At 44.9% G+C, this 12,731-nt stretch overlaps 1 protein-coding gene across 12 annotated transcripts in view; it reads right to left on the bottom strand.

The window, feature by feature from the left end:
* Nucleotides 1–12,731, bottom strand: part of TENM4 (teneurin transmembrane protein 4) — a 2,793,707-nt gene that overhangs the window by 41,672 nt on the left and 2,739,304 nt on the right. For 7 of the 12 annotated variants that reach the window (XM_072726015.1, XM_072726027.1, XM_072726016.1 and 4 more), the window contains 2 exons: nucleotides 11,651–11,671; nucleotides 3,323–3,555 (listed from right to left, as the gene is read on the bottom strand). In XM_072726015.1, coding sequence (XP_072582116.1) covers nucleotides 3,323–3,555; nucleotides 11,651–11,671 — 254 coding nt within the window. The remainder of the gene's footprint in view (nucleotides 1–3,322; nucleotides 3,556–11,650; nucleotides 11,672–12,731) is intronic. The other 5 variants (XM_072726024.1, XM_072726017.1, XM_072726023.1 and 2 more) reach the window with 1 other exon arrangement.

The following is a 12,731-nucleotide window of genomic DNA, read 5'->3' on the forward strand; positions in this document are numbered from 1 at the left end:
AACCTTTGGATGTGTGAAATAAATGCCTAACAAAAGGCATGTGGAAGATAGCCTGAATATACCATTCATTTTCTCCATGACCAACTGCATGACTTTGGGCAAGTCACTGGGTATCTTTGCATTAGTATTCTCAGCTCTTAAATGAAGGGATTATTCTAAATTTGTGCTTCTCACTCCTGGATGTGTTTTCTATTATGCACCCCACAGGTAGCTGGTTCAGAGAGCCCCAGGTGGAGCTTGCATATCTAAGTGTATTTTTGACAAGCACCTTGGGTGATAACACATAAAACAAAGTTTGAGAAGCAGTGTAATGAATCAGTGCTTCTTAACCAGTGATGTGTATCAGAATTGCCAGAAGAATTTTTTTTTTAAGAATTTTAATTAAAAAAAAAAAAAGAATTTTAATTTTTGCCAACACATACCTGCTTGGCCTCACTCCTGGAAATACTAATTCTAGGGGTGGCTGGGATTGGGACCAAGGTATGTTTTATCGTGGGTGATACTGATTTACACCCCAAATTTCCATCCCAAGAGTTAAACATAGCCCAACCAAACTGAGAACGCTTAGGGGTGCTGGGGCTGAGAGACAAAGGAGATGTGCCTCCCCTAGGAGCACACAGTCTAGATGGGGAGGGAGAGAGGGAGTCAGGGCCACGTGGAGTGCCCAGGGAGTGACATGATGACATAAGGAGATTCTGGTCAGTTCTGTTCTGTCTCCTCTGGGCACCAAAATGAAAGAAGGGGTCGAGTAAAGCTTCACAGAGGTAGAGACTTGCAAGAGAAAGCTTTCCAGTTGTATAACCTTGGCCATGTCACTTCACTAAGTCTAGCTTCTTCATCAATGAAATGAGAATAATGACAGCTGACTGCAACTATTATTAGTAACTCAATAATTATTCATGACTTATAATTAGGAGAATTTGACTAGTGCTTTGTGAAGGCCCTTGCTCTGGGGGTCCACGTGTCCAGGACCTGGGGTGGTTTCAGACACCCACGGCCTCTGGGTGATGAAAGCCCCCTGGAGGAGTAGTTCTGTTCCCCCCCCCCCCCCCCAAGGCAGCTCAGGGCTGGAGAGTAATTTCACACAGAGAACAAGGCAGCCTTCAGGCTGGGAAGCCTTTCTTCTGTCCCTGCCTAGAATGTAAATTAATCACATTCTTTAAGGACCAGGACAGGAGTTTTCTGGTCTGCCTGGTTATGCTCTGTCTTTCTCTTCCATCTGCTAGGACTGATGAGCGCTCTGCGAACAATCAGGTTTCTTGTTTACAAAGTTGGCTGCACGGGCTAATAGAAGTGATCTGCCCCCTGATTAATTACTTCAGTTTTTCTCCTTTTGTTGTGCTAAATAGATGGACATCTTTGCTCCTCCCCGCTGTGAAGTGTCTGCATATTGTGGCACCCTTGTCATTTCTCTCTGGGTTAATTACAGGCTTTTGGGCAATTTCACTGCCACTACATCTGTGTGCCTGCGTGCGTGCATCTGCGTGTGTGAGCGGAGGGTGGAGAACACACGTGTGTGTGGAGCCACTGAGAAAGGCCTGGAGAGAATCACATTTTCAAAACAAACCATTTAATTCCAAGACAATAGAATGTTGTAACTGAACGTGGTCTCGGGGGATCCACGTGGCCCCGTCTGCTCATTTACCACCGGGAACACAGACCCACAGGAGGAGGAGAGCCGCCGGGGAGCGGCAGGACCAAATCAGAATGCAAGGTCCCCAAGTGCAAGCCTGGCGCTCTTTCCTCTGCAGGTTGCTTGCTCAGGGTTAGGAAATCCTAGTTAGGACCGTGGAAGTCACAACATTTAACCCCACAGTTACCACCTGACCAGTGCCGGTGTGTAAGAGAGAGGCGATGATACGATGTATGAGATGGTGTGATAACGTAATGTAATGTAACAATTAAAATAGAAGTCACTATTTATGAGATGTTTATCAAGTGTCTGGAACCACTGACCATTTCACTCCTGATAATATTTAATCTGTACTATAGCTGTGCAGGACATTTCTATTACACAGACGAGGAAACAGGTTAAGAGACTCGCCCAAACTCACACGGCTCTTAGGTGGCAATGTCTGAATTTGAATACAGAGCTGCCTGATTTCACTAGAGTTTATGCTTTGACTGGAAAGTGCATATAGCAACTGCATTTTAGCAACCACTTTCACAGACATTAATTCCATTTACTAGGGGCACAGCTGGGTCTGTGATTTCAGAGAGGCCCTGAAATCTGGCACTACTTACTAATACAATCATATATGACATTTTTGTGGGATATTGTATATGAAATGTATTAACTTTGACCCTCAGAACAATTCTAGGAGGTGGACACAGAAAGTATTAATGTCCCATTTGATGGGGGCGCTGAGGCTTAGACACAATAGGTCACCAGCTTTATGGCCTGCACACAGTGACACTTTGCTGATAAACATCAATAATGATGACTTCTCCTCCAAAAAGCATTCCCTGTATCATAGGCATGGAGGTCTCTTTTGCCTCTGATTCCCTCACACAGTTCTCCTTGCTTCCCAGCGAGTACCTCTTCCTCTCTCCCACACTGGTGATTCACGTTCGAGTCTTATTTCTTCTGCTACACTGAACTGTCTATGCAACCATAGTGTACCGCACACTCAGGGAATACTTGTGGGATAAGCGAATGAAAAACTGTAACTGTGGGTATTAAGAGGTCTAACTTTTTGAAGGACTCAAAACTGAAGCCTACAGTTTACCCATCCTATGGCATGTGAACATCTACAAAGATGATATGCTGCAATGTTTTTATAAAACAGTGACATGAGAGAAAGCGTAAATGTCCAGCAGTAGGGGACTGATAAATGAATGATGGGACATCTATTTGATGGAATGCTATACAGCCATAAAAAATGAGTACAGAGGAGACTAATAACATGGAGAAATGTCATGATATACCAGTTAGGGAAAAAAAAAAGTAGGTTTCTAAGACAGTTTAACATCTCCTCATCTGTCTATTTCTGGTGAGCACACAAACACATGCACACCAACACATAGAAAAAAGACTAGAAGAAAAGATGGGAACTGCTACCTGGGAATATTTCCAGCTGGTGGAATCATGACAATTTTAACTTTTCTCTTTAGACTTCTTGATATTTTCCAAAATGCTTTCACAAGGATAAACATGCATTTCTGTCAAAAAACGGGGTAGGTCTTAAGCCTGAATTTTGCTATCACATGGGACTGATTTACAATTATTTTCCAATCCTAAGCCTACTTTCCTAACTCCTGGGAAATAAATGATTAGGACCCAAGCAGTGTTATTGATTGTGTTTAAAAAGCAAGGTCTTACCTCTGGGGTTGGTAAGTGTGGCTTCGGTGGCCTTGCCGCCGTCCCCGCAGCGAGTGTCATCGAAGGGGAGGCACTGGTCACCTGTCCCCGCCACCACCTCGGAGTTCTTGACAAGGTCCTTCACCACCACGGTGGACTTGATCTTAAAGACCCGCCGACTGTTGGTGTCTGAAAGGAAGACAGCCCCGCTCATGGGGTCCGTGGTCAGGTAGTATTTATGCGCTGGGCTGTGACTGTGAAATAAAGACACACCAGTGGTGAGGACTTCCTTCCTTACCATCAGCTGACCACAGAGGTATAACTTGAATCTGACCAAAAAGTCACATGGGGATGATACCTCTCTCTTGGGTGACGGTTCTGCAATTTTTCTGACCCTAGTGGTTGGCTTCACTATCCCTTTTACTGAACTGTTAATACAAAAAGCTCTTGCCAGTTGCTGTGATGCCCTGCCCAGCACCATGTCTGTATTAGGCACTCAACACACATTTTCTTAAAAGGATGACCAGGGGGGCTTACGACCCATGGCCTGTAAATCCAAGCCAGAAACACAAGAGGGCTTGCCTTTAAGAAAACACTTCAAGGGACGCCTAGGCGGCTCAGTCGGTTAAGTGTCTGCCTTTGGCTCAGGTCATGATCCTGGGGTCCTGGAATAGAGCCCCACATCGGGCTCCCTGCTCAGCGGGGAGTCTGCTTCTCCTTCTGCCCCTCCCCAGCTCATGCACTCTCTCTCAAATAAATAAATAAAATCTTAAAAAAAAAAAAAAGAAAAGAAAACACTTCAAGAGTTCAAAACACAAGCCCTTCTTTTGCAAGTTTGTACAGCAGCCTCCCCCACCTCAGGACTGGCCCTAAGACCCTGGCCAGAGCTGACTCCCAGTCGGTGGCAATACAGTCTTCTGTTGACTCAGACCCATGTTATTATCAGGAACCCAGCAGTCTCCCTTCTATAGTCATATATAATGACTTGCAGGATTCGTTTGTAATCTGCAGCAACGCCCAAGGAAAAATAAATAAAACAAAGGGAGCGGTTCTGGTGATTGTTCAGTTTCTAGAAAGCAGTCATAAGAACGAGGCTGTGCTGACAGAGGGACATAAAGGCAGACCACAGCTACATGGAGGGTTGCGGAGACAAGGCACTGCCCCTGGGCACATGGCAGGAAAAATGCACAAGTTTTGGAATCAGATCAGTCTGGCTTCCAAGTCTGGCTCTGTCATTTCCAGGTTCTGAAACTTGGGCAAGTTACCTGGCCTTCTGACCCTCAAGTTTCGTCATCTGCAAAATGGGGTATTAACAGCTACCTTGTTGGTGTACTGAGAAAATTATCTAAAATCTTAGGTGAAAAATATTTAGCCTAGTGCATGGCACATAGCAGATAGTCAACGATTGCTAACGGTTATTTTAAATCCTAGTCATTATGTCTGTTTTGCAGTTAGACAGGACCACAGAGTAGGTATCCCTAATTAAACCTGAGTGTTCCTATCACGCCGTCCTGCTTTATAATTTCTTCCAAGTCTAGGCTGAATTAAAGCTGGATTCCTAGCTCCTGGAAAGCTAGTTTTCAGGTCCTGTGCATGGGCTGGTCATTCCTGGGCGTCACACTGCATCTTAATACTGGTGGCCAAAGTCTCAAGGGTCTCTCCCTCTGTTCAGGTTGCATGGCCTGGCACTGGCTATTTTGCCTGGATGGTGGGATACAAACTGTGCTGGGGATTCAGAGGGCAGATGAAGCAGAGCCTAGAGCATCAGTAAAGGAGGGGAACTGTACAAATCCCCCAGATATAAGTAAGAGAATCAGAAAAGTCTAGAAGGAAGCTCTTTTACATTTTATCAGGCATGTAGGTTTTGGGTCCTTTTGAAAAACAAAATTTTACTTTACAGATTGGTATTTTTTGAATTATATATGAAGAGGGGAACATTATCATTCATTCAGTGTCAGGGTCTCTGAAACTTAATCTGGCTCCAACTAGCTGTCATCATAACCATCCCTTGCTTTGAGCATTGTCTTGGGAACTGGATGATTCTCAACAGGGCCAGGTTCCCAGTCCCAAAATATCTTCCCTTTATTTTCTCTCCCCAGATTTAGACTAAGGTGACATGATTTTCTCGAACTGTCCTTCCTCTCTAAGCCCTAATACCACTGTCCCATCACCTCATCCTTCTCAAATAAAAGGCAGGTCTTTCTGCCTGCAGTATGGATTCTTCCCAGGCCATTCTTCCTTGTTCTAACCCAAACGTCATCATATCACCCCAATGCCCTCCTTTCCAGGATTCCCCATGGCTTCTGGGCTAAGTTTAGACTCCCCAGCCTAGCAACACACAGGGCCCTTTGCACGCTGCAGCTGCCTCATGTCCCTGCAGATGCCCTGCACTCCAGCAGTACTGACACTTTGTCCCCACCACATCTCTGCACCTCCCATCCCCGTTCTGTGGAATGTCCCGTCCCCTTCCCTTTCCAGCCTGCTGAACTTTTACTCATTATTCACATGTCAGCTCAATGGTACCTTTTCTGGCAAAACCTTCACTGACCCCCGTGTGTGGAGATTCATATCTGTTCATAACTGGGTTACAGGACACTTCACATAATGCTGCAGCTATTTATTTATGAGGCGTCTCCCAAATCCAGCAGTCAACACTTGAAGGGGAGAGATGGAATTTTATTCACTTTTGTATTTCCAACGTTCAACTTGGTGCCTTCTAGTGCACAGTAGCCACTTGCTTTAAATGGATGGCATCTCCATTTTGAGCTATTTAAATGCCATTTTCATCTAAATTACTTTGTGTTTTTTTACATCTCTTTTGGGGGAAATTGATAACAGGAGAGATGTCCTGTTGATCTTGAAATGTCCCCTGAGACTTACCCCTAGAATGCAGCACAGATTTAATCTTCCTAGATGACACGGATGCTGGCTAAATAAAATGCAGTGACCTTAGATCCCACTCTGCAATGCAGGGCAGCCTTGGTCTCTCTGCTTTCCTGATGACAGCTGTGAGGTGGGGGAGATCATTTCGTTTCTTTGTGCATCACTCATGATAAACTGGTGCTATCCACCTTGGCAGAAAATGTGTCCCTCAGGGAGTACAGTGGGGGCCCTGTCCACTTAGATTAGCCCCCTGAATTTCTGGCTCATGTCTTCCTGCACTGACCCACAGGAGTGCCACTCATGTAGAGTTTCTCAGCTCACTAAATTCCAGAAGAGGGGGGCCCTGGCAGAATTGTCCAGAGAGTCTCAAAAGAGCTGTGGCCCATCTTTTGTGCCCAAGGACATATTTGTGGTCTGGTGGTCAGGTAAGTGTAGGGTAAAGGATGCTAGCTTTGAAATCAGAAGGTGTGGGTTCTAATTTGAGCAGGTCACCTAAATCGCTTAAACTGTAGGTCCCTCGGCTGTCAGCTGATGAAGCTCCTGCTCTGCTTTGCCCACAGGTTTGTCATCAGGATCAAATGAACTTACACATCTCAACAGCCCTTTCCAGTTGGTAGAGCTCTTGGACAGTCTTCAGTGCACTTCTTCCTCATGCCACCAGTATAGGGAGCAGCATCTGGACCTCTGCTGGGGGCAGGGCCACCATTCAGTGGAAGAGAGCTTGCAGAGATGACTGTCACTGCTACCACCTCTGGGTGCTTGTCCTGCCCCAGACACCATCCTAGCATTTTATATGCGCAGCCTGACATTCCTCACAACTATTGTGTATGGCAGGGGCTTATTGTTGGTTTCATATACATATATATATATGTGTGTGTACATATATGTGTATATATATGTGAAATATATATATATATATATATATATATATATATATATTTCTGAAATATACATTTCAGAAAAACTGAGTCTACCAGAGGTGAAGTGACTTGACAAGGGCCAGAGACTGCTGAGTGGCAGAATGAGTTTCCAACTCCAATCTTCTTGACCTAAAGGCTGTGTTCTCCCTATTTCCCTACACTGCCTCTCAGGGCCTAGAAAGCGCCACTGCCCTTATGCATCAGGGAGCACCCAATCATGTCCTGAGATCCAGCTCCATCATCATCTCATCTGCAATGCCATTCTGGATTTCCAGGCCCTGCATTCCTCCACCAGATAACTGGCCACTTCCTTTGTGGTGTCAGCAGATCCTCAGGAGAACATACTTTTAGTATCTGTAGTATCTTAAAATGCTTTTCTGTTTAGTTGTCTGTCTCTTCAATGACATCTTGAACTCTTCAAGAGTAGTGACCAGCTTTGAGCCCTTGCTGTTTAGCCCTGGGCTGGTATAGAGTAAGTATCCCAGAAAGGTCTACTGAATTTATGAATCAGTGAGTGAATGACTATCTGCCTCCCTGGGAGCATACAGAGGAAATACTAATGCTAATGATCTTACAGTGATAGTGCTCAAACATGACTACACATCAGATTCACCAGAAAAGCTTGAGAAAAGAAAAGAAAAGAAAAGAACAGAGAAGAAGAGAAGAGAAGAGAAGAGAAGAAAAGAGAAGAGAAGAGAAGAGAAGAGAAGAAAAGAAAAGAAAAGAAAAGAAAAGAAAAGAAAAGAAAAGAAAAAGAAAAGAAAAGCTTCACTGACAACATCTGAAGGGGCTGGGCATCTGTACCTTTAAGATCTCTCCAGGTGACTCTGAGGCACAGTCAGAATTAGAAACTGAGGCCTTATACCAGTGCTCTTCAAATTTTAATGGGCAGACGAATCACCTGGAGATGGTGTTAAAATGCAGATTCTAGCTCAGCTGTTCTGGGGTGTGGCCTGAGAGCCTGTATCTCTAGCAAGTTCTCAGAAGATGCCAGTGTTGCCTGTTTGTACTTCGAGTAGCAAGGCCTTAGAATACTCTAAAAAGACCATACCTGCATGAGATGGACCCCAGGCCCAGCTCTGCAGCAGCAACTGTGTCGGATTCAGCTCTGAATTCGTAGAATCAGGGAAAGGTCACAGCTCTGTTTCCAGAGTCCACCAAGGGACCCACATTCTTTTCTACCTCTGTAAACGGAATTTGGCACCTCTGGAAGCCACGTACACTCTTGGAAACTATGAGGGTATCATTCCTGACATTCATGAGCTGAAATCGAGCCTCATTCTGCCCTCTTTCTGGATGCTCTGGGGAGTTTCCTGGTAGGAGCTGGGAATCCAGGCACCTGAGGCAATGTATTCCCTGCTTCTGCGTGAGAATTCTCCCTTTGTCTCAGGGTAACCTCTACAAACGGGCGTCCTTTGACCACATCTGGTGGCAGTCCTGGGAGAACTTGATGTTTGCTGCTTCTTAGAACCAGTGGGAAGAGTCACAAAGACAGGAGTTCAGATACTAGCTCTACCGCCCACTCGGTAGGTGACCTGGGGCAAATCGCTTCATTACTCTGAGCCTTAGTTTCTTTATCTGAGAAATGGGGATAATCACAACCACTTCAAAGGGCTACTCTGAGGATGAAATCGTACAAAGAATATAAATCTCTGAGCACAGTGCCCGTTCCATTAAGAAATAAAAATGCCCAATAACTGGCAGCTGGTCACCTGGAGAAACCTTCAGAGTATTTCTGTTGCTGCATAATGGAAAAGCCAAAGCATGTCAGACTTAATATTGTCCTGTCCAACCTATTTCCTGGGGCAGTAAAGGGCTCTCTGGTGGAGAGCTAGGATTGATGGAGACCTGAGTTCAGCCGTACTTCTGAACAACAGCCTTCAAGCGTTCCTTCACGACCCTGGGGAAGAGGTCTAGGAGGAAATGAGGATCCCTGTTACCGCAAAGGGTCTGGCGAGGAAGATGCCCAAAGGATTAGGGGTCCTGCACTGAGCAGGCCCCGTGTGGTGGGCAGAGGTGGACAAGATCGCCCTGGGGAGCACACACATACGGGCCGCCACTCCTGGGAACAGCTGAGACAGCAAATGCTCATGGACAGAGAGGACAAAATTTTAGAACTTTTTAATCCACTTCTGACATTTACAAATGGGGACACAAAGGCCCTGAGAGACGAAGGGATTTACCGATATCCAGGTGCCAATTAAAATTACAGCTGGGACCTGGGTCTTTTCACTCCTGATTTTCTTTAGAAAACTAGAGAATGGTAGAAAGAAATTCCTTTTTTCCTTCCACTTTGGTTTACCTCAGAAGCAGTGTTCGGCACATGAGAAAGCGACAAATTGAGGGAGGGCAGGAAGCTGGCTTTGAAATCATGCCATGAATATATCAAAAGATCACTAAACATCAGAAAAAAAAAGGTGCCAAACCCACAACTCTCACAGTTTACAGATGATGAGACTGCAAACTGGAAAAGCTGGGTGACCAACCCAGAGGCACATGACGAGTGTATGACAAAGATGGACAAGAACCCTGGTCTCCTGATTCTTTCCAGCTCGGGCCCCAGTAGCCCAACTGCGTCCCAGGCAGTTACCACCACTGACTGAAGGTTTTAATGTGAAATGCTGGGTTTTTACCCAAGATCTACATAGGAAATGTACTTCTGTGTTTTCTCTAAAACCCAACTTCGGGGTGTGTGCTGATTCATAGTCTAGTATCATCCATACAAAGCTCACTGAAAATTCTTTTAGATTTCAGTGTCAGGAAAACAATATTCCCCCTCAGAGAAGTGTGCATATTTTCCCATTTCTGATAATGCAAACCATGAGAATAATTAAGTTTCTCTGTTTATTCTGGCTTCCAGGAAGCTCATGGTTTAGTTTGACAATCACATATGTGTGTCTTCCTTTTTTCTTTTGTTCTCAACTTCTATTTAATTTACTTTAAGACATATGTCTTTGGTTCTAAGAGGACACAATTACTTTTTCGGGGGAAAAATGGAGATACTATCATCATCATATAATTGTTATGATGATAGTAATAATACATATGAAAATAATAATAATAATAATAATTACCATGTCTGCAGTTCCTCTCTCTGCCTGGCATGGTGCTCGATACTTTACAAGTATCCTCTGTAACCCATAAAAGAGCCTCCAAAAAAGACTTTGTAAACTTCAAGGCAGAAATGAAAGCTCAGAAAGATGAAGTGATTTTTTTTCAAGGTCACACAATGGGGGAGCTTCAGCTTTCTCATCTGTAAATTGGGTGTGGCATGAACGCTTACTTCACAGGATGGTTTGAGGATGAACTGCTATATTCTATGTAAATCACCGAGCCCTCTCCCTGCCACACATTAGAGGTTCTATCCATGTTAATTATTATTATAACCTTAAAATAATACATATGATAGCGGCACTTGGGTGGCTCAGTTGGTTAAGCATCTGACTTCAGCTTAGGTCATGATCCCGGGTTCCTGAGATCGAGCCCAAGCTCATCCAGGGAGTCTGCTTCTCCCTCTCCCTCTGTTCCTCCCTACTGCTCCTGCTCTCTCTCTCAAATAAATAAAGTCTTAAGAAAATTAATATATATGATTGTTACATTAATACTATATCTAGTTACAAAGGTATTGATATCAACATTACTGGATTTTGGGTCTCTTTCCACCATTCTAAGACTTTCTTTTATCCCAACTTAGCACTTACCCCATGTACCACTTTGACGTGAGCCCCATGTGGATAACTGAAAGCTGCCTTTGTAGCAGCCCCAGCTCCATCTGCCTCCAGCTATTGTCAAGTCACCCAGATGTGTGTGAGGCAGGGGGACCTTAAAGTGACTGTTACCCAAGAGTCAGATGAGTGCCACCAAGATGGTGGTGCTGATGGACAGACATATCTCTTGGTGAGTCTGACAGCCCACTCTGCCTGCTGTAGTGTCACTGTGAGCCTCCAGGACAAAACTACCCCACAACAAAGTTTCTATTTGAGGACCACGATTTTAGGTGGTCCATATGGTCTGAAAAATACTCCCCCACTCTGTCCTTGCTGGCAAACTTTCTGGTGTGGTCACCTGCCATCCCAGCTACCAAAGCCAAGGCACCCAGAATGTCCACAGAAGTGCAAATCTGAAACCTGTCTTCTTCCAGTTTCTTTGCCTGATCGAGATGTTCTCAAGACTTCCCATTGTGACCATTGAAGCCACTCAACACAGTTAGGACGATGTCCTCATTTATTCCAAGGATAAGCAGACTGGTGTTCAAATTACTATATGCCAAGGTTAAAATTGTTTTCCCTATTATTTCAGTCTGTTGTGTTCACAGACTGCCAGAGTAACTGCTGCTCTCCGCTAGAGATGAAAGGAGTTGAGACTCTTGCCACCCGCCCCCACCATCATTAATGACTTCCTCTCGTTGTAACTGATTGCCTCCAATCAGTTCCAATCGCACAGGATTCATTTGCTTTTGAGCCATGTGAGGTTGACACGTGCAGCTTACCATACAACATGCAACAAGGCAGAGGAGAGACGGGAAATTCTCCACTGGTTGGCTTACCTATGTCTGAAATCTTTATTTCTGACAGAAGACAGGAGAGCAGGGAATAGAAGAAAGAATGAGGTGTTAGCAGCGGGGTTAGAAGCATTATTAGCAGCCTGAAAACTTGACAGCAATGGTACTGTACAATACTATAATAAATAAAGACTTAGCAGCTATGACACTGATTTATTTTATATTGGATATTACTTGTCAGTGAGCTCACTTACAAGCAGCTACATATCACAGAAGAGGCATGGTTTCCCCTGCACCACTACTGCTGAGTTCAGGGGAAGAGGATGTGGCTGACACGCTGCTGCTCTCACCAGGGCTAAGGCAGAGGCTGCAACAGCTAATTCCCACCCCTGTGCAGACACATGCTTGCTGCTGTGTCCCTGTCGGTGTGCGCACTCCCCTATAGAGGGGTATGCAAAATTTGCGTAGCTCACCGTGATCTTCCTCATAACGGAATACAGGATTGGAAGCAAGGGGGGTGGGGGACAGGGAAACAGGCCGAGGAGAAAATATATTAAGATGATAGCACATTGATAAATTTGTTTTTCTTTCCAAATTTCATTTACTCCTCCCTTCCCTGCCTCTTGTCTTCTAGGATCTCCCCTCTAATGTGGGAGAGAGGGAGGGAAAATGGGATGTCTTATTTGAAGATGTGAAAATGGGGGCCCAGAGAGGGGTAAGTGTCTTGCCCAAAGTTGTACAGCTTCTCTGCCAAGGTGGCCCAACTCCCTAGTCTAGGGCTGTCTCCATTGTTCTACAGGAGATAAGAAGACAACGTGAGCAGCTGACTGGGGCACACAGGCCTAGGGGCTCCTCCTTCCTTGACAGATGTCTGTGGCAGTGAAACTCATAAAATAGAGAAGAAAGGCAGAGAATATTCCATTGGTGGTTCTCATCTGCTTCATTTGTCTGTGTGTGTGTGTGTGTGTGTGTGTGTGTGTATGGATATGAACCCTTTCCTCCTGAGGGCTGCAATGACTGGTCAGCCAGCAAGCCTTCCCTTCCTTTCACATGTGCACTGCAGAGTGAGAGTCTCAGCCAGCAATTATCTCCAGGGAATAATTTAACGTGGCATCAAGCCAAAGTG

Source organism: Vulpes vulpes, chromosome 11, assembly GCF_048418805.1.
Source record: "Vulpes vulpes isolate BD-2025 chromosome 11, VulVul3, whole genome shotgun sequence".
Taxonomy (NCBI): domain Eukaryota; kingdom Metazoa; phylum Chordata; class Mammalia; order Carnivora; family Canidae; genus Vulpes; species Vulpes vulpes.